General features: G+C 40.1%; 1 protein-coding gene across 2 annotated transcripts in view; it reads right to left on the reverse strand.

The window, feature by feature from the left end:
• The window catches only part of TRPC3 (transient receptor potential cation channel subfamily C member 3), a 79,662-nt gene that overhangs the window by 51,183 nt on the left and 6,293 nt on the right, over nt 1-22,186 (reverse strand). For both annotated transcript variants that reach the window (XM_059924250.1, XM_059924249.1), the window contains exons 2-3: nt 8,284-9,055; nt 302-490 (exon numbers count right to left, since the gene is read on the reverse strand). In XM_059924250.1, the coding sequence (XP_059780233.1) occupies nt 302-490; nt 8,284-9,055 (961 nt within the window). The remainder of the gene's footprint in view (nt 1-301; nt 491-8,283; nt 9,056-22,186) is intronic.

Genomic DNA, 22,186 nt, shown 5'->3' on the forward strand with positions numbered 1-22,186 from the left:
CAAGACCCTGAGACAGATAAGAGGTATTATTCTCCTTTTATATGAGGAAAATGAAATTTAAAGAAGTTTTACGACTAATCCAAGGTCCAAAAATGGATAAAAAGAAGAAAGGATCGGAGCTAGATACTTGACTCACAACTTTACCATGATACTTCATTTAATCTCTTTCATGAAGTAAAATAAATCTTCTTATCAATAACGTCTATTACTGCTATTATTTTAAAATCTTTCCTGGGATTATGGCATAGTTGATATTACATGTTTATTCTAATATGGAGCTGGACGAAAGTAGGCCACTCACCTTTTTGACTTCATACTTAATGGCAAGTTTGACACGACTCAGTGAAGCTTTATGCCTGTGCATCTCCAGAGGCTCTGCCGATTCCAGATCTCCATTCAGAATGGCTTCTACCTCTTCCGAGTCTCGGCAAAGATCCAGCACACCCACTACGAAGTCTTTGCATTGCATGGAGAGCTTGCGATAGTCATTCTAAGACCAAGAGGTTTAGAGTTTAATACAGAGAATGTGCTTTAATTCAATGGAAAGTGTTTAGGGGTTTTGTGAATTAGAAAAAGTCTCCCTACCTCTGGGTAGGAAGTTGCAGCCCCCAGGTGGATGCTAGTTTTGTTCAGTTCGATACCGGCTGGATTTGCTCCCACCTACCCCCTTAGCCAGCACCTTCTACAACCTGTACAACCATGTGAGACAGTTCTGAAAATGGTGTGCATGTCAGTGACTGATTTATATTAAGAGAGGTTGGCTAAATGCTAATGCTGAAAGGCCAAAGATTGAAAGAATCTTTCTTGTACAGATGAACAATAGTTTTCTTAAAACTCAAACAAAACCATTTCTACAGTGAAAGTTCTTTAAATTAAGTGGCAACTTGGCATAGAAGATTGACTATGTATGAAAATGGCCTGTCTGGTTTACTATCCATTGCCTCATTGGAGACAGTGCTTCTCAAACTGTAGTCCTCGGACCAGCAGCCTCAGTAGCACCTGGACATGTGTTAGGAGTGTAAATGCTCAGATCCCACCCCAGGTGTCCTGATTAGAAACTGACAATGAGGGCCCGCATCTGTGTTAACACACTCTCCAGGTGTTTCTGATACACATTTGTGTTTGAGAATGATGGTTCATAGTGAAGGCAAAGAGAAGGATAGGTACCAATGTGGAGGGTATTTTTTCTTGTTTGTCTGAAGGGCACATTATAATGTCCTGCAGAGCTTCTAGAGAGAGAGAAATGTCTGATTATATGTAATTGAATTCTCAAGGGTTGCAGAATATCAATACCTGAGAGAAAAATTTTCAGGCTACTGGAACTAACACCTTGCTAAAAATAATCCGTGAATCTTTAATTTCATTAGCATATTTATATAGTGCCATGGACTGGTATGAGGAAGTCAGCTGTCAGCATTCCCTGTTACCTACTGAATGGAGCTCTATTTCTAGCCCATTGATTCCAGTCTAGGTGTCAATGACCATCTCTTGGGAAAGGGCCTTACTTTTGCAACCCCCAGCTCCACTTCTACGGCTTTCACTAAAATTTTAGCCCATTAAGAAAATTAATCAGATGATAATCTAATTTGGTGCACTTGAGGAAAATAGAATCCCTCATTCCGACATGTCCTGAGATACTGTATATGTCTAATAACTGAGTAACATTTAGCACAGCAGAATTTCTGGGCTTCCAAAAATCATACTTTAAAAATGACATGAAGAATTTTAATTTTTTTCCCCTTAAATGATTAATTAACTTGATTTGATGGGCAAAAATCATGTCACCAACTAAAATAAACAAGAAGAGGAGAGACGGTTTAAAGGCTACACAGACTAGAATAGTTTCCATTTCAGATATCAGAAATCCAGATAAAGAACAGTTGCAGTTAATCCTTTTCCCCTCATAAGGGAACAGATAAAATGAATAAAAACTTCAATCTTTGGTTTCCATTCAAGTTGGTACCATGCAACTGATAAAATTAATAAAATGTTCAGTCTCTGGTTTCTATGCAGAGTGTCAGTTAAATATCCATCTGCCTTCCACTCCTGAAAGACTAATGAAATATTTTATTATAGCATCCAGAAGAAGTGTTATCCATGTCTGTTTCCATATAAAGCTCCCCTTTTAATACAATTTTTTAGATGAAATTTCCTCATGTTACTCGTCAGTTCAGACTGTTCTGTAAGATTTGGTACAACACAGGATGGCCAATTCTCCATTGATCAGAAATAAAAGAGACTATTTTCTATTCTTGAAGAAAACATAGGAAACCAATTTTGCAGTAATACCTGAATAATAACTCATTATTTTTAAAAATTATAATCTGTAAAATTATCCGATCTTAAGGAAAGCTTTGTGGCTTTTTCATATCCACTAAAAGATCAGTCAAAAAGCAAAAAACAGGTAACCAAGTTTCAAGGACAACACTGTTTTCATAACAATTTAAACATTTCCTGCTGGAAGAAGTCTGCTATCCAAGTACAGAAAATAATCAGAGCTGGAGGTAATAGCGATTTCTTCTACTGGGGTTGTGGGATACCATTTGCCAATATATGCAGAGCTCTCAGGGAAAGATGGAGAGCACCACTAAAGATGGCCTTTCCTCAGTTGCAAAAGGAACTATCTAAAGTCTGAATTGCAACATGAGCCGACTCTGTCAGTTCTACCATGAGGTCCTGTCTCATGTTGCTTCACAACTCAGACCGTTTATCTGGTCTGAATTTTCTAATGACACTGTCTTAATTTCGTTTTGCTTGATCATCTTCACTGTGCCGCTTTTCCATTACCATGGCCCTCCACAAAGTTACCAGATGGATCTGCAGCCCACTTTACAGAGCAGGAACTCAAAACCTGGAAGACGTGCTCAAGCCAGAGGAAGAACAACGAAGCTCGGGCCTCATCACAACCTGTCTACAGGCTTCAGCGGGTTTTTAATGTGTATGGTTTAATCATCATTCTAATCCCTTTTTATCCTTAACAGGAAAACTGAAATTCAGCTCTAAGCAGGCGTGGTCCTGTCAGATCCTTTCCCTAATAATAAAAGAGGCAGGATAGTGCAGTGATTAAAAGGATAAATCTGAAACCAGACTTCCTAGGTTCAAACACTGCTTCTACCACTTACTGCTTCTACCACTGTGTGATCTTATAGAAGTTACTTAGCCTCTCTGATGAGAATAAGCCTATCTAATATTGCTACTATGAGGATTAAATGCTTTGAGTGTGCTTGGTACACATCAAATACTATAGAATTGCTTCAGTGTTACCAGGTACAGCATGTTACATAGAATAGCTAGGACTGGGACCCAAGGCACCCAAATCTAGGCTTAGCAGATGGGACCTTGGCTACAGTCTTTGTTTTCTCATTTGTAAAATGAGAGGTGTGTATAGTCAGATGATTCCTAGAGTATTTTCCTGCTATGAAATGCTATCTTGCTTTTGGATTACATTCATTTTCCTCTTCCTTACAGTTCTACTGTGATTTAGGTTGAAATTGTTTTTCTGCTTTAAAGAGGGGAAATTTGAGGCATGGAGAAAACAAATGGTTTTTTTTTTTTTTTGCAAAAAAAAAGTGCATCATTGATTCAGAATTAGGAAATTAGTAAATTTCAGTTTAATAAATGACCAGCTTCCTTGCCACTGACATTTGAAGGATTAGACATGGAATCCATCCTGTCCAATATTCTGTTTCTCAAAATAGCTTCAGATAGCATTTGCACATCAAAAATACTTCTTTAATAACCTGTCACCAAGCTGTCCTCCATTAATCTATCTATATCTATATCCTAGAATGTTCAACCCTTGGGGTAATGACCTTCACATGTTTTCGGCACCATGCCTCCTGCACTCTTCAAGGAACTTTGAAAACTGCACAGTGGCTGAGAACCTTCCGTGAAGCACCTAAGTGATGGCAGTTTGAGGGATGAGAAACTGGATCTTACAGGCCATTGATAAGATAAAATAGTCATATGTGTCTGAAACGGAAAAAAAATCACGTCTTTTTCACTAGGGAACATGTTGTCTTTTTTTTTTTTTCATTTCAAGGCCAGTACTTTGAGCTCAAAGCCTCTATGGAAAGAATATAGTGAACACCATGGAATAGGGCAAATTAAGTGACCCTGCCACAGAAATAAGCTTCACTTCCTGCCCTTTCAGAGCTCTGAGTCTCTGGGTCAGTGCTGTGAAAGCACTATTTTCTCTGTCTGTCTAAAGCCCTGACAGGTGGACATGAGTGTGGGATGAGAAGGCAAAGAGGTGAAAGGAAGGCAGATAAGAAAAGAATAACAAGGACAAGTGAGAATGGGAAAGAAAAGGAACATTTAGTCAGGGGAGAGAGACCTGTAGTCCTTAGAGACTGTAACTTCCAAAGAAGTGTCTGTATTTTGGCTCAGAGATGGTTATGCTACACGACTGCTTTCCATATAATTCAGAAAAAGGAACTGTGAGATTTAGATGATTTTTGCATACCCTTAGATATTTGGCAGCTTTATGGATGCCTTCTTAAACTCAGTTGTGTTTTCTCCTCTTTTTGCCTCTTCACTTATAATAGTTTCCCACCTTTGAAAGGTTATCAGAGGTGACTCTTTATGTCAGGGTAAAGGAGATTCCAAGTATTATCAATATGGGTTTAGCTGGCTTCAAGGGGAAAACTATGAATAACAAATTTTCTTAACATTGCTTCACTGAGACTACTTCTCTGGACAGAATTGCATACATCACCATCTTTCGGAAATTATTAAAACATAATCTAACCACAAAGCTACAGTAATCAAGACAGTATGGTACTGGCACAGAAACAGAAATAGAGATCAATGGTACAGGATAGAAAGCCCAGAGATAAACCCACGCACATATGGGCACGTAATTTACAACAAAGGAGGCAAGAACATACATGGAGAAAAGACAGCCTCTTCAATAAGTGGTGCTGGGAAAACTGGACAGCTACATGTAAAAGAATGAAATTAGAACACTCCCTAACACCATACACAAAAATAAACTCCAAATGGATTAAAGACTTAAATGTAAGACCAGACACTATAAAACTTTTAGCGGAAAACATAGGAAAAACACTCTTTGACATAAACCACAGCAAGATCTTTTTTGATCCACCTCCTAGAGTAACAGAAATAAAAATGAAAACAAACAAATGGGACCTAATGAAACTTAAAAGCTTTTGCACAGCAAAGGAAACCATAAACAAGACAAAAGGACAACCCCTCAGAATGGGAGAAAATATTTGCAAATGAAACAACAGACAAAGGATTAATCTCCAAAATACACAAACAGCTCATGGAGCTCAATATCAAAAAAAACCCAAACAATCCAGTTAAAAAACGGGCAGAAGACCTACATAGACATTTCACCAAGGAAGACATACAGATGTCCAAGAGACACGTGAAAAGATGCTCAACATCACTAATTATTAGAGAAATGCAAATCAAAACTACAATGTAGTATCAACTCACACCGGTCAGAATGGCCATTATCAAAAAATCTAGAAACAATAAATGCTGGAAAGGGTGTGGTAAAAAGGGACCCCTCCTACACTGTTGGTGGGAATGTAAATTGATACAACCACTATGGAAAACAGTAGGGAGGTTCCTTAAAAAACTAAAAATAGAACTACCATATGACCCAGCAATCCCACTACTGGGCATATACCCTGAGAAAACCGTAATTCAAAAAGAGACATGCACCACAATGTTCACTGCAGCACTATTTACAATAGCCAGGACATGGAACCAACCTAAATGTTCATCGACAGATGCATGGATAAAGAAGATGTGGCACATATATACAATGGAATATTACTCAGCCATAAAAAGAAACGAAATTGAGTTATTAGTAGTGAGGTGGATGGACCTAGAGTCTGTCATACAGAGTGAAGGAAGTCAGAAAGAGAAAAACAAATACCGTACGCTAATGCATATGTATGGAATCTAAAAAAAAAAAAAAAAAAAAAAGGTACTGATGAATCTAGTTGCAGGGCAGGAATAAAGAGGTAGACAAAGAGAATGGGCTTGAGGACGTGGGGTGGGAGAGCGAAGTTGGGGTGAAGTGAGAGTAGCCTCAACATATATACAGTACGGAATGTAAAATAGTTGGCTGGTGGGAAGCAGCAGCATAGCATAGGGAGATAGGCTTGGTGCTTTGCAATGACCTAGAGGGGTGGGATAGGGAGGATGGGAGGGAGGCTCAAGAGGGAGGGGACATGGCGACATGTGTATGCATATGGCTGATTCGCTTTGTTGTGCAACAGAAACTAACAAAGTATTGTGAAGCAATTATACTCCAATAAATATATATTATATTTATATAAATTTATATAAATATATATATTTATATATTATATATTATAAATATATATATAAATATATATTAAAAAACAAAAAACATAATCTAGAACATTCCCTTTTGTAGAACCTCTTCTACAGACTTTCAGTATATATCAAGCAAAACGCTTAAAAACAAGGTTTGAGTGACACTTGGAATAGTGAATTAACAAATTTAGAATTATACTTTTTATTACTAAGTTGAAATAAAGTGACATTTAGACTTTGAACACTTTTCTATTCTCTTCAAACAGAATTTGAAGTTTAAAATTTGCTCTACCTGAATTCTGTCAAAAAAATGATAATTCATTTTAGGTACAAGGAAATAAATCTTTTCAAATACCACATAATGAATCTTTTCAACGGGAGTAGATATAGGTGATATTTATTTTCTTCTTTTTATTTTCCCACATTTTTCAATTTTTTTACAATAAATATGTGTGGCTTTTATATTAGAAAAGAATGCAATGGAATAACAAATAAAATTATTTGTTATCTAAGGCCAGATCTCCAGAAGGACAAGATGAGTGTTGATGGATGTCGAGGGAATTTGGTGCATACAGAAGGGAAAAACCCCCCACAAAACTTTCCTACCATTTTCTTTCAACTACTTCCCTTGAATTATACTGCTAGTTGCATTTGTGTAACACTTAAGTGTGAAAGACTGCAATAATATCTGAAAAGCAGAATCATCACTTTTTCTGTGATCTGATACCACAACACTAAATTAAAAAGATTAACTCAACATACAGAAAATAATTCAAGGAATTTATGCCTAGAATCATTCTCTTAGGTGGACAACGGGAGACAAGAACCTGCTGAAAAACAGTCTGACTTTCACCTGATCTACGAAATCTCCTTTTGCCCCAGATTTAATAGGTAGAACCATCCAAAATGCACAGCAGGCTGTAACAATTAAATTTAAAAAATGTTCCGCTATTAATGTATAGTTTTTTATAAAAATAAATAATTCTGCTTGACTGGAGTTGATGTCCAGAAAAAAAGTTCACTCATAAAAAAACAAAAAAATCTATTAAAGCAAATCAATCTGCTGTCCTTATATTTCTGGGTTGACCTCATGTCTATGGCTCACCATTTTGAATATTGTGGATTTCAGGTATAGCCATTTTTGTCACAAATAAAATGACTTTAGTCATTCACTTAAAATTTTATATTAGCCTTTTGACTTTCAGTCTAAAGAGATATACAAAGGGCTTCCCTGGTGGTGCAGTGGTTAAGAATCCGGCTGCCAATGCAGGAGACACGGGTTTGAGCCCTGGTCCGGGAAGCTCCCACATGCTGCGGAGCAACCAAGCCCGTGTGCCACAACTACTGACCTGCGCTCTAGAGCCTGCGAGCCACAACTACTGGAGCCCGTGCGCCTAGAGCCTGTGCTCAGCAACAAGAGAAGCCACCACAATGAGAAGCCCGCGCACCACAACGAAGAGTAGCCCCCGCTCGCCGCAACTAGAGAAAAGCCCACGCATGGCAACAAGGACCCAATGCAGCCAAAAATAAAATAAATTTTCAAAAAAGATATACAAATGTTTGGCCCAATAAACAGTGCATGTAAAACTAATACTATTTCTGTATTGGGTGCCACCATACAATCAACTACAAAAGAGGAAGAATTTGGAAGGGAGACGATCGCACCACATCCCTCCTTCAACAAAAGAGAAGTCTCGTGTACGACTTAACGCTTATCCAGAACACAGAGCAGCACCGTAATTACAGCTCTCTGATCTAGCATATACCCATCCTCAGAGCGAATTTATCACAGCTCCGTGGTGAGAAAGGAAAATCAGCAGGTCGTTTGTGAACGACGCTCCCAGTCCCTCGCGGTTTTAAATCCACTGGGCGAAACTGATTCGGGAGCAAACTACGGAAGGCGCCTGGCGGCAGCCCGGAAGGGGAAGAGCGCGCAGGGCAGCCGGGGTGGAGCGCACAGCTTACCTTGAACTCCTTCTCTATGTTCGCCAGCTTGGCCAGCTCGTTGCTGAGCTCCAGGGCGGTGAGCACGGGGTCCTCGCTGGACAAGGACAGATACGCTGGGCTGGCCAGCCCCTTGTAGGCATTGATCCTCGAGCGCGAGTGGCTGAAGGAGTCGTGCCTCTGCTTCTCCGTGCAGTCCCCGCACTTGCAGAAATAGTCGTGCGGCCGCTCGATCCTGGCGCCCTTCATCAGCAGCATGTGCACCACCTCGTACTTCTGGCAGTGCGCCGCCAGGATGATGGGGGTGATGTCGGGGGAGAAGCGCGTGCCGTCCTCGTCGTAGGCGTAGAAGTCGTCGTCCTGCAACTCCTGCTCACAGGGGCTCAGGGTGAGGCGCTTGCTGGCCGCGAAACCCGGGTGGTTGAGGATGGCCTCCACGATGCGCACGTAGCCCTTGCTGATGGCGAGCAGCAGGGCGTCGCCGATGCGCGCCAGGTTCTCCTTCTTGAGCAGCAGCTCGGTCACCTCCAGGTGCTCATTGCCCACCGCCAGCTGCAGCGCGTTCTGGCCCATGTAGTCCACGCAGTTGACGTTCAGCGTCCTGGACTCCTCCAGCATCTTGCGCACCACCGGGATGTTGCCGTACTCGGCGGCGTCGAGGAAGCGCTCCTCCTCGGCGGTGAGGCTGGTGCCCCGATCGTTGAACATGAAGGCCGGGCCCCGCACAGCCTGGCGCCGGCCCTTCTCGCGCATCACCGTCTTGCGCCTCAGGGAAGGGCTTTCCTCCATTGACCTAATCAGCAACAGCAATAAGAAAAAAACAAACAAACAAACAAACCCAGATGTATAATATTAGGGCATATTGCTTCCTCCCAGATGTCGGGCCATTTCTGGAGTACACAGCATCCACCGCGCACATCTGTGGCCCGAGGACAGCCAGGTCCGTTGCTGACACCCGCCTGAAATTTACACCTGTACCTAACACGGGCTGCTAGAACCCAGAGAGGGGCCGGAAGCCCTTCAGAACAAGAGTTCCTGTTCCGTAGAAAATGACACTCACAAGGAATAATAATATAAACGATTGCCAGACACCCCGCGTCTCCCTTGCGACCCTGGTAAAGATGGGACTCATCATACCTTGTGGAAATAACCTTATTACTGCTTTTAAAAGTCTTGAAAATAGGGGCGAGCAGGTACCTGGTACCAAAGCACTAGGCTTGAAGGCTAAAGAAATTAAAATTTTCAAGAATTAGGCCAGAACAATCCTCTCAAGTCACTGCATATTTTTAACTAAATAAAATCATTGACACACACACACACACACAAAGCCCAGTATTTAGGCCAATTATTATCTTTCAGGATCTTAGATTTGCTATTTTTTTCTCTTAAGGATATCCCACTCCACTCCCCCACCCCTCCAAAAAACTTACAAGATTCATTTTTTGCAATAACACAGACAAGATTTAGCAATTATAAAATGAGAATATCAATCTAGATTTATTTTTTTGAAAATAACTGTGCCTTTGTAATGAGTTGTTTAATTACCAATATTATATAGTTACCTCTTTGAACTAAAAGGATATGGTATGATTTACGGTTTAAAAATCACTAGTATTACTTTATGAATAAAGCAACTACCGCTGACAAAATAGCAGTCACATAGTCAGGGGCTGAAAACTAACTAGAGAGGCATTGTCCTCCGCGGGGGGCCTGGAGGTTGGCATTAGGGAGCATCTCCAGCAGGTGAACTCAGAGGCGGGAAGCAGTGTCCCCTCAGTTCTCAGCTCTGTGGGCCCCAAATTAAGAAAGGAGCACTGAAGCCACTGGCAGAGGTTTCCCAGATAGAGACCAAGGAAATGTGGCCAGGCAAACCTACAGAGGTAAGGAAACCAAAGAAGTCCCCTGACAAGCTTGTAAACTTGTCCAAGGGCAGAGGGTGCTGTGACTGGCCCCCCATTCTAACAGCTCAACTAGTGTCAGGTGATCAACTTTAAAAAATTAAATGTAGTATTTATATATACACACACATTTATATGAATATACTTATATATACACATATGTACACACACATGTATCTATGTGTAGGAATTTCTAGAAAGCAATAGAAGAAGCCTTTCATTGTATTTATACCTGGGGCTCTGGGGAGTGGAACTGAGGAGCCACAGGGGAAGGGAAATTCTTACTTTTCACTTACAGCTTTTACACATTTTGAATAGTTTTAACCATAGTTTGAATATTTTTATTAAAAATAAAATTTATGTTTAAATTAAAAAAGATCTTAATCCCTTAGTTGACAAAAATTTTTTAAATATAGGTACATATTACATTATACATAACCATTACACTATAATCTTTCTGAAGCTAAATAAATGCCATACGTTTGACTATTATTAGTAGGTGTGGTGTGTAGAATAGTGTGTGGAGTGAGGTGTGTAAAGTGTGTGGTGTGTGTGTGGGAAACAAGGAGGTGCAAGGCTGGTTGGGGGTGTGTGTTTTGTGTGTGTTTTTTTGTGTTGTGTGTGTGTGTCTTTGTTTGTAGAATGATGATTTTTTAGGTGAACAAGAACTGGGAAATAGCATTCACTGAACTGCATAGAAGAGACCTTTGCTTCAAGATCAAACTCTATGACAAGGGTCTTTAAAAATCTTAAAAATACTGTCATTGTAATAAGTTGACATACTTATTACATTAGTAGTACTGACTTCATTAGATTAAATATTACTATTAAGCTACAAACCAGTACTCTTCAAATGGCTAGAACTTCCATATTGTATAAATGATGAATTTTGTGCCTACCATTGATAATATATTGACATTATTTATGACTACAGAATATATATGCAGAATATGTAAGTCTGCAGAATTCCAGTCTATCTCAGATGGGTTATCTTTGGGGAAATAAACTCATTACTCAAGTGTCACATCTTAATGGAATAGGGCTTTTTATCTAATGATTGCTACCTACAAAGAAAATCACTCATAAAAATGCTACCTTTTCTCCCAAAAGAGAGTGATCTGAAAATACCAGAAAATGATTCTTTCATAAATTTTTTCTTTGCATGTCTTAGTATTTTAAAGTTTTTTTTTCTTAGTATCTCTTCTTCTTTTGGAAACTATACCTCCGTTTTGTGTATTTGAGCTGAAATGTGGGGTTTTAGTACTATACAACACAAGTCACATGAGCCATTTTGATTTTGGCTTTAAAAGATTCTAACACTGAGTTAAGTGTGAATTAAGATTTTTCAGTTAGAACAAGTTATACTGCTATTTCAAAATAAAAGTACTGACTTGGTGCTACTTGTCTTCATGGTGAATCCACATAAGAAGTGTCTTTTTTTTTTTTTTTAACTTTCCTTACTCTATTAAGATAAGCTTCATTAATCTGGACTGATAAAATGGTATGAGTCACAATCAGTTCATCCACAATGCATTAGCATGGCCTCAATCTCGGCTGGTCTTGACAATGCATCTCCTCTGGCATGAGAAATAAGGAAAGAGTGAGGGTGAATGGGAGAGGATGCCTAACCTTAGTAATGCTAACACTAAAATCATTTTGCCAGACATTTTCTTACCTTTAGATCCTCACCCAGTGGGTCAACTCATTCAGCACTGCAAGGGTGCATTGGACAGGGCCTTCTTTCGGGTAAAAGCATTGGAGAACCACTGACCTAAATCAGTTGCCCTACAAGCACCGTGTGCAAGCTCCTTCCTGGCTGATATGGATGGCTGGTAATAGCTGACAGCTATGGACTGAACTCTGTACCACCACAAATCCATATGTTGAAGCCCTAATCTCCAATATGGTATGTGGAGATGAGGTCTTTGGGAGGTAGTCAGGGTTAGATAAGGTTATGAGTGTAGAGCCCTCATGGTGGAATCAGTGCCCTTGTAAGAGGAGAAAACAGAGAGCTTGCTCTCCCTACCCTCCCACCACCCCCTCCTTGTGAGGACACAGTGAGATGGCAGCCATATGCAAGCCAGGAAGGGAGCACTCACCAGAACCTGACCATACTGGTACCATGATCTCAGACTTCTGGCTTCCAGAACTGTGAGAAAATATGTTTCTGTTGTTTAAGCCATCCAGTCTGTGGTACTTAGGCATGACAGCCCAAGCTGAGTAAGACACTGACCATACATCTTAAGGCAAAAAAATTTTTTCATGCTTTATGAAACAAACTCTGGATTCCTACTACTTGTCCAAACACTTAAGCAGATAAAAAGTTCTTCCTGAGAAATATTTGTGTGCACCCAAAGGCAATCCTTTGCTCCATTCTATTCAGAGGCAAAAATATAAGCAACACTCCTCAGTTTTCGTAACTTTGCCATCCACTCATCTGACTTCTAACAGTGTGACTTGAGGCCCACCTGCCTCAAGATCACTTGGAATACCTGTTAAAATTCAGACTTCTGGGCCCCATTCTAGATGAACTAAATCACTCTCGGGGGTGGGGCCCTGGAATATATATTTTAAATGAGCATCCTTTGCAATTCCTACACACACTGAAGGTTGGAAACCTCCAGTATAAAAACAATGGAGATATCCTGGATCAATGACCCCAGGCTAGGAGGCCTGTAAACACTTGTCACACTGGCCCTGCCAAAAGCAAAGTTGGAATAACATGTTTGAGCAGTGCACGCTAAGGGACAAGCAGCCTTACATTCATTTAGGTTCCCTACCCTTTATTACCACTTAAAATTTGATCTTCAGGAAGCTATTCACCTGAATCACAGTAAATAAGAAGCCTGTAAAATGCCTTCACCAGTGACCATTTAATGTCATGCTCTTTCTTCTATCAAGGATTGATATTTTTAAAGGGTTACTATGTTTCCTTCAAAACTGCCTTTAAAGGGTTAAAGAGGTTTTCCATTATAGTATCTATTGTACCTTTTATGAGAATTCAAGTGCTAAAATCATCCTAGAATTGTGTATCAAGAAGCCTGTCTCTCCAGATGAGTTTGCTTCCCTTAATCTAATAATATGAACTGTATACCCGTGTCTTTTTTTGTGGCCCAGGGTACCCAGGAATTTAGCTTAGATCTAAAAATGCTCAATTACCATCAGTATCCTAACCTAGGTTTCTGGCAGTCTTTCCCCTTCTCCTAAATGATTTCTGACATAGATTTTAAATCAGTTATCCTGTATTCCATGTGTCTTAAACCTATTTTATGGTTATCTAAATTCTTTTTTGAAAAACAGAGTATTAATAAATACCCCCTCATATGGGCCACTCCTGCCCACATTCCTGGATGGTAAGGCTATGCTTTATTTGTCATTACCCAATGCCCCACAGGGAGTAGATACTCAATAAATATCTATTCAACTGAGTATTCAAATCTCTTCCTGGGCCCTATCTTCTCACTTGACTTCACCTCCCACATGTACAACTATCTGTCCTCTGGTCACTCTAAAATGCCCCAACTCACGTTCTCCCTTAAACCAGCTCCCCCTCCTAACATTTGCATCTCAGGCTAGTTATTCAGGCTTAGCAATTTCAAGGTCATCTGTGACTCACTGTCTTGATCCTGTCAGTCACAAAGTTCTGAAGCTTCTCCTTTGGAATGTTTCCTGTACCGGACTTTTCCTTCCAATTCTCAATGCCAACGCTATCCTCCAGATCTTTAACTCGTCGTGGCTGGATTATTGGAACAGCTTTCCGGCAGAGATGGCACAAGGGAAGGCAACGAAACTTTACTGAGTTCCTGGTATATGTGTCTGTTTCTCACACACTCTCATATTTAATTCTCGTAACATTGCTAGGAAGCAGGTATTATTTTCTGTTTCATAAATAAGAAAACTGAGCTCAAAGGAAATTGCCCAAGGTAATACACAGAGTAAAATGCAGAACTGGGATTCAACCTAGGGTCTGTCTGACTCCTATTCTTCCTGGCACTTTGTGCTGCTCCTGATTTCCTCTTTGTATCCCCACAGACATCCCCAGCAGCTTGCACTTCTTAACTTCTGCTTTTACTGTCACACTTCTCTTCAAAACAAAACAAAACAAAAAAAAAAACAAACTAGGTCCTCCAGCTGATTTTCAGGGATGCTGACAGCCTGCCCCGCCCTCCCTAACCAACCTTCTTCTCCTTGCTCCTCAGATTCATTCTTCACTGTCTTATAAACATATTATTCTGCTTATTTCTGTACTGTAAAGGGTACAGGTATAAAATATCCTACACCATCAAGGATATTTTTTTGAAAAATTAGCAAGGTTCTTTTCGATTTTGCCTTTCCAAATACAAGATCTTGACCCTGGTTAACTCGGGGACATTTTGCTTCAGTCTTGGGGTGGGGGAGGGATGCAGTATAGAGTTGCATGAGCTTAGGGGGAAATAAGATAAATTTTAGAGGAGGAGTGCACATAGAGAGATCAAGGTAATTTTTAGTCTTTTTTTTTTTTTTTGGCAAGAAAAATGGGGTTTTGTAAGCAGAATTTGGGAAAAGGGAACTTGTCTTGAGGAAGAATTTGCTTAGTTCCTTTATTTCTCTAATTAATTCCAAAAGAACCTGATCACTGAGTGCTCTCATCACGCAGACAAGATAATTCTCCCACTTTTGACAACAAAGCCATGATGCTTACTGTCCTGGGAGAAGAAAGAAATAACAGAAAGGAAGTAAAAGTCAAGATGTGGATTTAGTAAGGTGAGGAACCACTGAGGGTAGGGGGATTCTTGCCCCGCTTGTTTGATTTGGAGATCTGGAACAGTCCTGCCTGGTTAAGTAGGGAATGGTCTGGGCTTTCTCAAGCCACCCTCAGCTTCCATGTAGTGTGGACCCTGCGCTGAGAGCCAGGGCGCCTGCACCAAGACTAAGGACGACCGCTGGGGCTGTGAGCTGGACAGAGGATGTTGCAGGCACCCAGCTTTGTAGCCCCCAGGAGCTGAGCTGAAACCACATATGCCAGAGAGCACATCTGGGTGACAAAGTCAAGTCAGCCAAGATCAAGTTACTGCCACTGACAAGCAGCACCCAGCAGACAATGAACACTGCCCAGAGACCGGAAGAGTCAGAGAATAGCACCCTTTCTTCCCTCCAGGGGACACATAAACTCCCCTCCCCCAACGCCCAGATGCTACAGAGAAGAGAAGGAGCCGCTTTCCAAGAGCCTGAGCAATTTTATCCAAGTGAGACAGCATTTCTTAAAAAGGAAACTTACTTTATATTATCAAACTAAGAGCAGTGAAATTGGCCTCACAGCATCCCTCCAGAGTGCCCTGAACCGGGGGTGGACATGTGGACCAGAAAGAGACTCCAACCCCTTATGGAGATTGCAGGGAGGAATCAGTAAGCAAAGGTCCCTTAGACACCGGCTCGCAGCACAGGGAGACACTGCCCTAGTTGACTAGATCCCTGCGATAATGTAGGTCAAGGATTCCCATCTTATTAACCCACATAATTGCTTAATTGCTTAATTAACTTAATTGCTTAATTTATTGATTGCTTAATTCACTTGTTGAATGAGAATGAATGTCTGTTTAGCAAGCAAAAAACAAAACAGAATTTTAAAAACTAATTTAAACCACAGATTGAACATTTGGTCAATTTTTTTCCCCACTAGTCAGCAGGTAGGAGGCTCAGGGGAAAGGCCTGTTATGCGAGCTACATGCTGCCCATACAAGTTGTTCTGGTTTCTTGTTCCTGCTACACCTGCCTCTGGGATGTTCCTTTTGTTTCTATCCCTGGGCATACTCTTATTCTTGCCCTGTGCCAATTCAAATCCTTCCTACCTTCTGTGGTCCAGCTTACATAACACCTCTGGAAACAGAGGGTAAGGCTTCACACGGTAATAACTAGAAGACCTGCAAGGTTCCGTTCATTCTGAAATGTTGTCTTCTGAACCTTTCTGAAACCATTTCTGACCACTTCAGCCTGACCTTTTGCAATATTGCTAGTCTGTCCATAAATCTATACACTTTTTTTTCCCTCTCCTTGATTCTGTCTCCTTGATTATTTTCTCCTATGATATTCATGTCCCCTAAGTCTGGTTGAGAATAAATGCCCCATGCTTCCTATCTTATTTTTCATACTTCTTAGCCACCTCTATAGTGCCTAATATAGTGTAGTATATGTTCAAAAATACTTGTCAATTGATGCTAATTCTACAGATAAAGTGACTCAGTCAGAATGTTAACATCCTTAAGGTCACTGAAAGGAAGAGAATTAGAAAATGAAAGCTCAGAGGTTCTCTCCTAGGGTCTGTCTACTTTACCATGCTGTCTCTAGGGAACAAGAAAAATGAATAACAAGTTGCAAATCAAAATAGCACTATTAAAATATATATAGGCTGAACTTATGTATTGGAATACTTTGGTTCTATAAAAACAGTTTCTAAAATGGCTCTTTGGGTTGAATCACAAGCTCTTTAGCACTCAGCAACAAATGGACATTATTAAAGAAGTCCCCTCAAATCTTTTATTTAAGTGAGGTGAAGAATTAAGCAGCTACTCAATCTATCTAGCAAGCCAGCCAGCAACCAAGCAAAGTAAACACCACCAACAACGTGAGCCAAAGCAATAAGAATAACAGTCAAATTGTTTTGACTAATCAGTTCACCACACTGAAGGAGGCAAATGTGCCCACCGGCTAGGATCCGGTCTGTCCTTCTGTGAAGGGCAAGAAAAGCAGGAGGAGCCACGGAAGATAAGTAGTGAGAAAAGCACAGAGGAGGGGGAAAAAGTGTCAGAGAGCCACCACCATGTTAGCTACCGTATTAGGGATGGTGATAATTGGAAGTGGTAATGAAGGTGGGAAGCAGCAGGCACCCGACGGAGGACAAGAAAGTCAGAGATGAAAAGTCACAAAAGAGACAAACCCCACAGTCCCCCAGGGAAGCAGGCACCTGTCAGTCAATGTGGTCGCCTCTGGAGACATCTGACAGCTACACGCTACGCCTACGTGTGAGTGTGCTCGGAACGAGGAGAAGGCATCTGACAGCCTCGGTAATGTCACGTTTTGAAAAATCTCTTATATGTGTATTCGTGGAGGGGAAGCAGTAGAGTGGCGGGGCACTCTGAACTTGAGTAGCCCCGACGAGCACCAGCGCGCAAGGCTAGAGAGAGGCAGCCCAATCAGCCCGACTGTCTGGTGTAGCGGGGACTGCGCTACGGGTAGCGCCGCTTTCCACACCACCTGCTGCTGAGCCTGCCTCTACCGTCACCACGTACAGTCCGACAACATGCTGTCACGACCGCGGCCAAAGCAGCAAGACAAGGCACTCCGCTCCAGAAACAGGAACGCGTCACTTTCATGCCTAAAGAGTCCCACCCCAGAAAACGGTTAGAATGTGGAGATTCCAGAACTTCCAAGTCTGGAGAGAGATTTGGATCTCCACAGTCATTAATTTCCTGAGAGTTTCTGTTGGCCAGTGTTATATTCAGAATTCTCCATGCATCATTTTAATAAATCTGCTAATTTTGGTATATGCCCTAATGACTCAGCCGGAGACGAGAAGCTGTTGTTGGAGAGAAGCTCCTGTCTCTGCTCTTCATCGCTTTCCCCGTCATCCCTCTCAGGAAAGTTCTGCCAGACCCTTTAGCAGCTAAGACCAGAAAAGCAAAAAGCTTTTAAGAGTGTGTTGTTCCCTCTAAAAGTCCACTGGGAGCAGAGGTGAGGACCCCTAACCACTGCCTGCATGAGTTCTTGGTGATGCTTCTTAAACGTATGTGCCCAGAAAAGCGTTTAGGTAAATGCCTTCTAGAACTTAGATGTTTCTGTTTCCAGGAACTGCATTTTGTGTGTAACTCCACTGAACTGACTATTGTATTGCTTTGTGATTATCTGCTTTCATGCCAGTCTCCTCAACAATACTGTAACATACTTAAGAGCAGAGACTGTCTCTCTATATCTCTATATGCCTGGCTGTTAGTACACGGCTGATGAATGTCTATCGGAGGCACAGATGTGTGTGTGCTTAAAGCGTTAAGACTGAAGACCTAGGGAACAGACACTTTTCCCCTTCAGATTCAAGCATACCCTTGGCCACATAAAATAATGTGAGGAAGTAGTGGTGGAGGGGAATTTGGAGTCATTCTTCTATAAAAAAGAATGTCATGAATACATTAATATAAATTAATTATCAGGAATTAAAGTAATGTAAACAATCATTCTTCTTTCAAAACAGCTTTCTGCTTAATCACATTCAATTCTTAGTTACACCACAAAATAACTGACGAATCTTACAGCTTGTGATTTTGATCTTACATAAAGTTACATTTTTTCAGGATAATCTGAGGGCAAACAGAGGATACATCTTAGAATTAATAAGCTTTTATAGTTAATAATTAAGCTTATCTTCAAAAACAAACTCACTTATTAAACTCAGTACTTTCTAAAACAAATTTTTATTATTTCAGGAAGATTAGTGACAATGAAATTAGAAATGAAATAAAAATTCAGTCTATAATTGATCAAGAACTTGAGATAAAATGAACTCAATAATAAAATCAAAAACCTCTACTGACCCAAGAGAAGTTCATATTTGGCTATTTAAACATATTAGTCACTATCAATTAGATATATATTAACTTCTAATGTTATTAAAAGCAAAAGGATCTGGTTTTCTATCATTGTCATCCATATCTGAAGTCAAAAGTCTGAGGTTTTTAGATTCTTGTTCCCATCTCATCACCCTGCGACCTATTTTTTAACAGAGAATCCATATGCATCAGTCCTATTTGACAAAATGTATTTAGAAATGCAAAACTGGTGTAAAATATTTAGTAATGTCATGCTCTTTCCTTAACACGTCATGCACTTGTGGACATTTAAATCTCATTTTTAAAAAAAGGTCTAGGGCCAAATTCATATAGTCACCTATTATTTGAATAGTGCAAAGAAAAGAGGGGAGTTTTCTTTTGAATAGGGGAAATGTTCTGACTAGATAAGTGTAGACAAATACCCCTGACTTAGATACTAAATTAAAGACAAAATGCTATAACAATCCTAATTATTCTCATAAAGTCACTGCTGAGCCCCTTATGCACAAGTGTGAATTTGGCACCCATAGTTCCCAACTCCAGACCTTCTATCTGGGGCCAGATTCCTCTGTGTACACCCTGCACAGGTCACTCTTCTGGCTTCCCTGCCAGACTGATAGCTACGTAGTGTTGATTGCCTGAAGGGGGCTATCTCAATCCTGAGCCAGGAAGTTGAAAGTATTCCTTCCTATGGAGAGCAGAGAGCTCTGCAAAAACAGTTGTCTTCCTCCCATTACATTTCCTCTGAAGTTTTATAAGGAGAAAACATGAACAGACAGACGTTTGCTATCCTAGCACAGTAATGAAAAATTCCTAAAGTTCTAACCTACTCTTCAGATGTTGTCCAGGATCCTTTTACCTCTTTGATATTAAGAAAAGAGAAAACCATAAATGATATTTGGCAGGGGTCAGTTGTTCCTTGAGATATTCTTATCTCCACCCACCCACCCCCGCCCAATTCTTAATCCTCCTACTTAGTTTACAAACTTTCTCAAGTTGATCTGCCATCAGTAGTCAAATTGAAATGATGAATTAATTGAATTTCATAAATGAGTTAATACTAATTATTAGTTTCCTGTGTTGCTCCTCCTAGGAGTAAATGCATCTAAAATTTCTTTGAGGAAGAGAGAAATGCTTAACCCAAACTCGGCCACAGTGTAAACATTACAATCAAAGGAAACTGGAGATTTCACAAGGCCTGGGGCTTCTGTGAATTCAATGTCAACCTTCAGCTTCAGTTTCTCAACTGGACTAGATGAAATCCTTTTCGACTCAAACATTCTATTCTTCATCATATTCTACATTAGTTAAATTTAGGAAGTGTGATTCTAAGATGATTTTAGTTGGGGGACTTCAGATGATCCTCAAATCACACTGTATAGATTACTATCTACTTCATTTGCCTAATAAGATCAGTCATAATTAAGAATAGTCTTCCTTCTGCAACCTTGGTTCTGTTAATAATACTGTCTTCATTTGGGCTTAAATGAATACCTAAAACACAATCGTAAGGATGTTTGGTTTCAAGATGATGGAATAAAGGCCTTTCTCACCCCTTCACCTCTCAAAAATTACCCCCTAAACAACACAGAAAACAAAGAACACAAATTTCATCTTCCATGAAACCAGAAGTATTTGTAACCGCACACCACAATATATGAAAAGGAGATAAGTTGGAAGAATGGTGAATGATTTAACAGAGAAAAGGAAGGTCTAACCAGAGTGCCTGTAACAAAAAATAAGCTGATCTACCCAATACCAGAAAAGACTTGGAAACTAAAGGCAAAAGAAATCTCAGAAAGCAGAGACAAGGCAGGAGCCTAAAATGGAGGAATCAGCTGAAATTTTGTGTAAGTGGTGTGTAGTAACCCTCCCCCTAGATTGCTAACCTCCAACTGATATGATCAAGTGACAACCCTCCCACATCCCTATAAGAAATATAGGATACGAAATCTCTGGAGAAATAGAAACAGAGATTCTCTAAATGTGGGGATACCAGGCCCAGGGGAGGGGAGGGACTAAGAATGGGGGGAACCCTGGCCAGTTCCAGAATACTAGCAGCCAGGTTTATTATCTCTCAACCCCTTCTCCCCTGTGACATTAAAAAAAAAAAGATACTGCATCTCTGAAATAAGAAAGAATGCTATAACAAAGGAATACTCATAAGACAAAAAGAGCTCTTAGAGATTAAAAATATAATAGATAAAATGGAAAAAAATTCAGTGAAAGAGTTGGGAAATATAGTCGAGGAAATAGAAAGAACAGAAAAGACAATCACTGGCAAACAGAAAAGAAGAGATATAAAAACTAGGGGATCAGTCCAGGAGATCCAAAGTCCAAATAATAGGATTCCAGAAAGAAAGAAGAAATATGAAAATAACAGGTAGGAAATAATAAAAGAAATAATACAAGAAAACTTCCCAGAACCAAAGGGCATAATCTCCAAATACTGAAAGGGTTCACCAAGTATCCAGTTCACCGAATGAAAAAAAGACCCATATCAAGGCATATCATCTAGACATTTCAGAACAACACTAATGATGAGATCATTCTAAAAGCTTCCTGAAGAAAAAAAAAATTAAAAACCACAAACAAAGGAAGTCAGAGGGTTTTGGAAGGGATGTCTTCAGGAAAACACACACAGTAAGAGACTGTAAAAGATTTTGCTAAAGAGGCAAGAACAAGATGGAACAAATATTTACTCCATGAAAAACAACTAATTATAAAAGAAAAGAAATGCAATCATACTATACTACTTGACTCAGCAGTGAATAATAGTTACATGATCATAATAACGAAGACTTTAAGTAAGATATTAACCACAAATTGTACCAAACCATGTGATGGAGGATGGGGGAGAATAAAAGGTATAAGTGAGTGAAAATTGTTGCCTGAGAATACTGATGACATCTAAAAACATGAATAATAAGATAGCTATACCTGAAGGAGTTGTAAGTGGAATGAAATGGAGGGGACAAGAAGAAAAAAGGAGAAAACCAGGGAACTGCCATGGGTTTGCTGTTGTTCTTATAAGCCACTATTTTTAGCATTAAGTTTTAAAACTGTATTCTTGCATTACTTTGATACTATATAAAATAATTTACAACAAACCAACAAAAATGACAACTCTCTACTGTACATAGTGAAATTACTACTCTACGGGATAAACTAAAAATATAATTCAAAGTTTCAGATTATTAAAGGTCTCAGTCTAATGCCGTGCTGTACTATTCTTGAAAATTATTAACTATGGAGAACCTGCCCCTTCCTTAATAATGCTAGTTTGACTTCAGTCCTTAAAGTCCAAATTCCTATCCCTGGAGATTCAACAGTGACTTGGCAAATCTCTGATTTCCATGCCAGCGGTGGAAGGGAAGTGCTGCTTCCAGTCTGAAACACAAGCCAACATGCACAACACTGTTCTCAATCCCACAGCCAAGCTAAACCTGG

Source organism: Balaenoptera ricei, chromosome 5, assembly GCF_028023285.1.
Source record: "Balaenoptera ricei isolate mBalRic1 chromosome 5, mBalRic1.hap2, whole genome shotgun sequence".
NCBI lineage: Eukaryota > Metazoa > Chordata > Mammalia > Artiodactyla > Balaenopteridae > Balaenoptera > Balaenoptera ricei.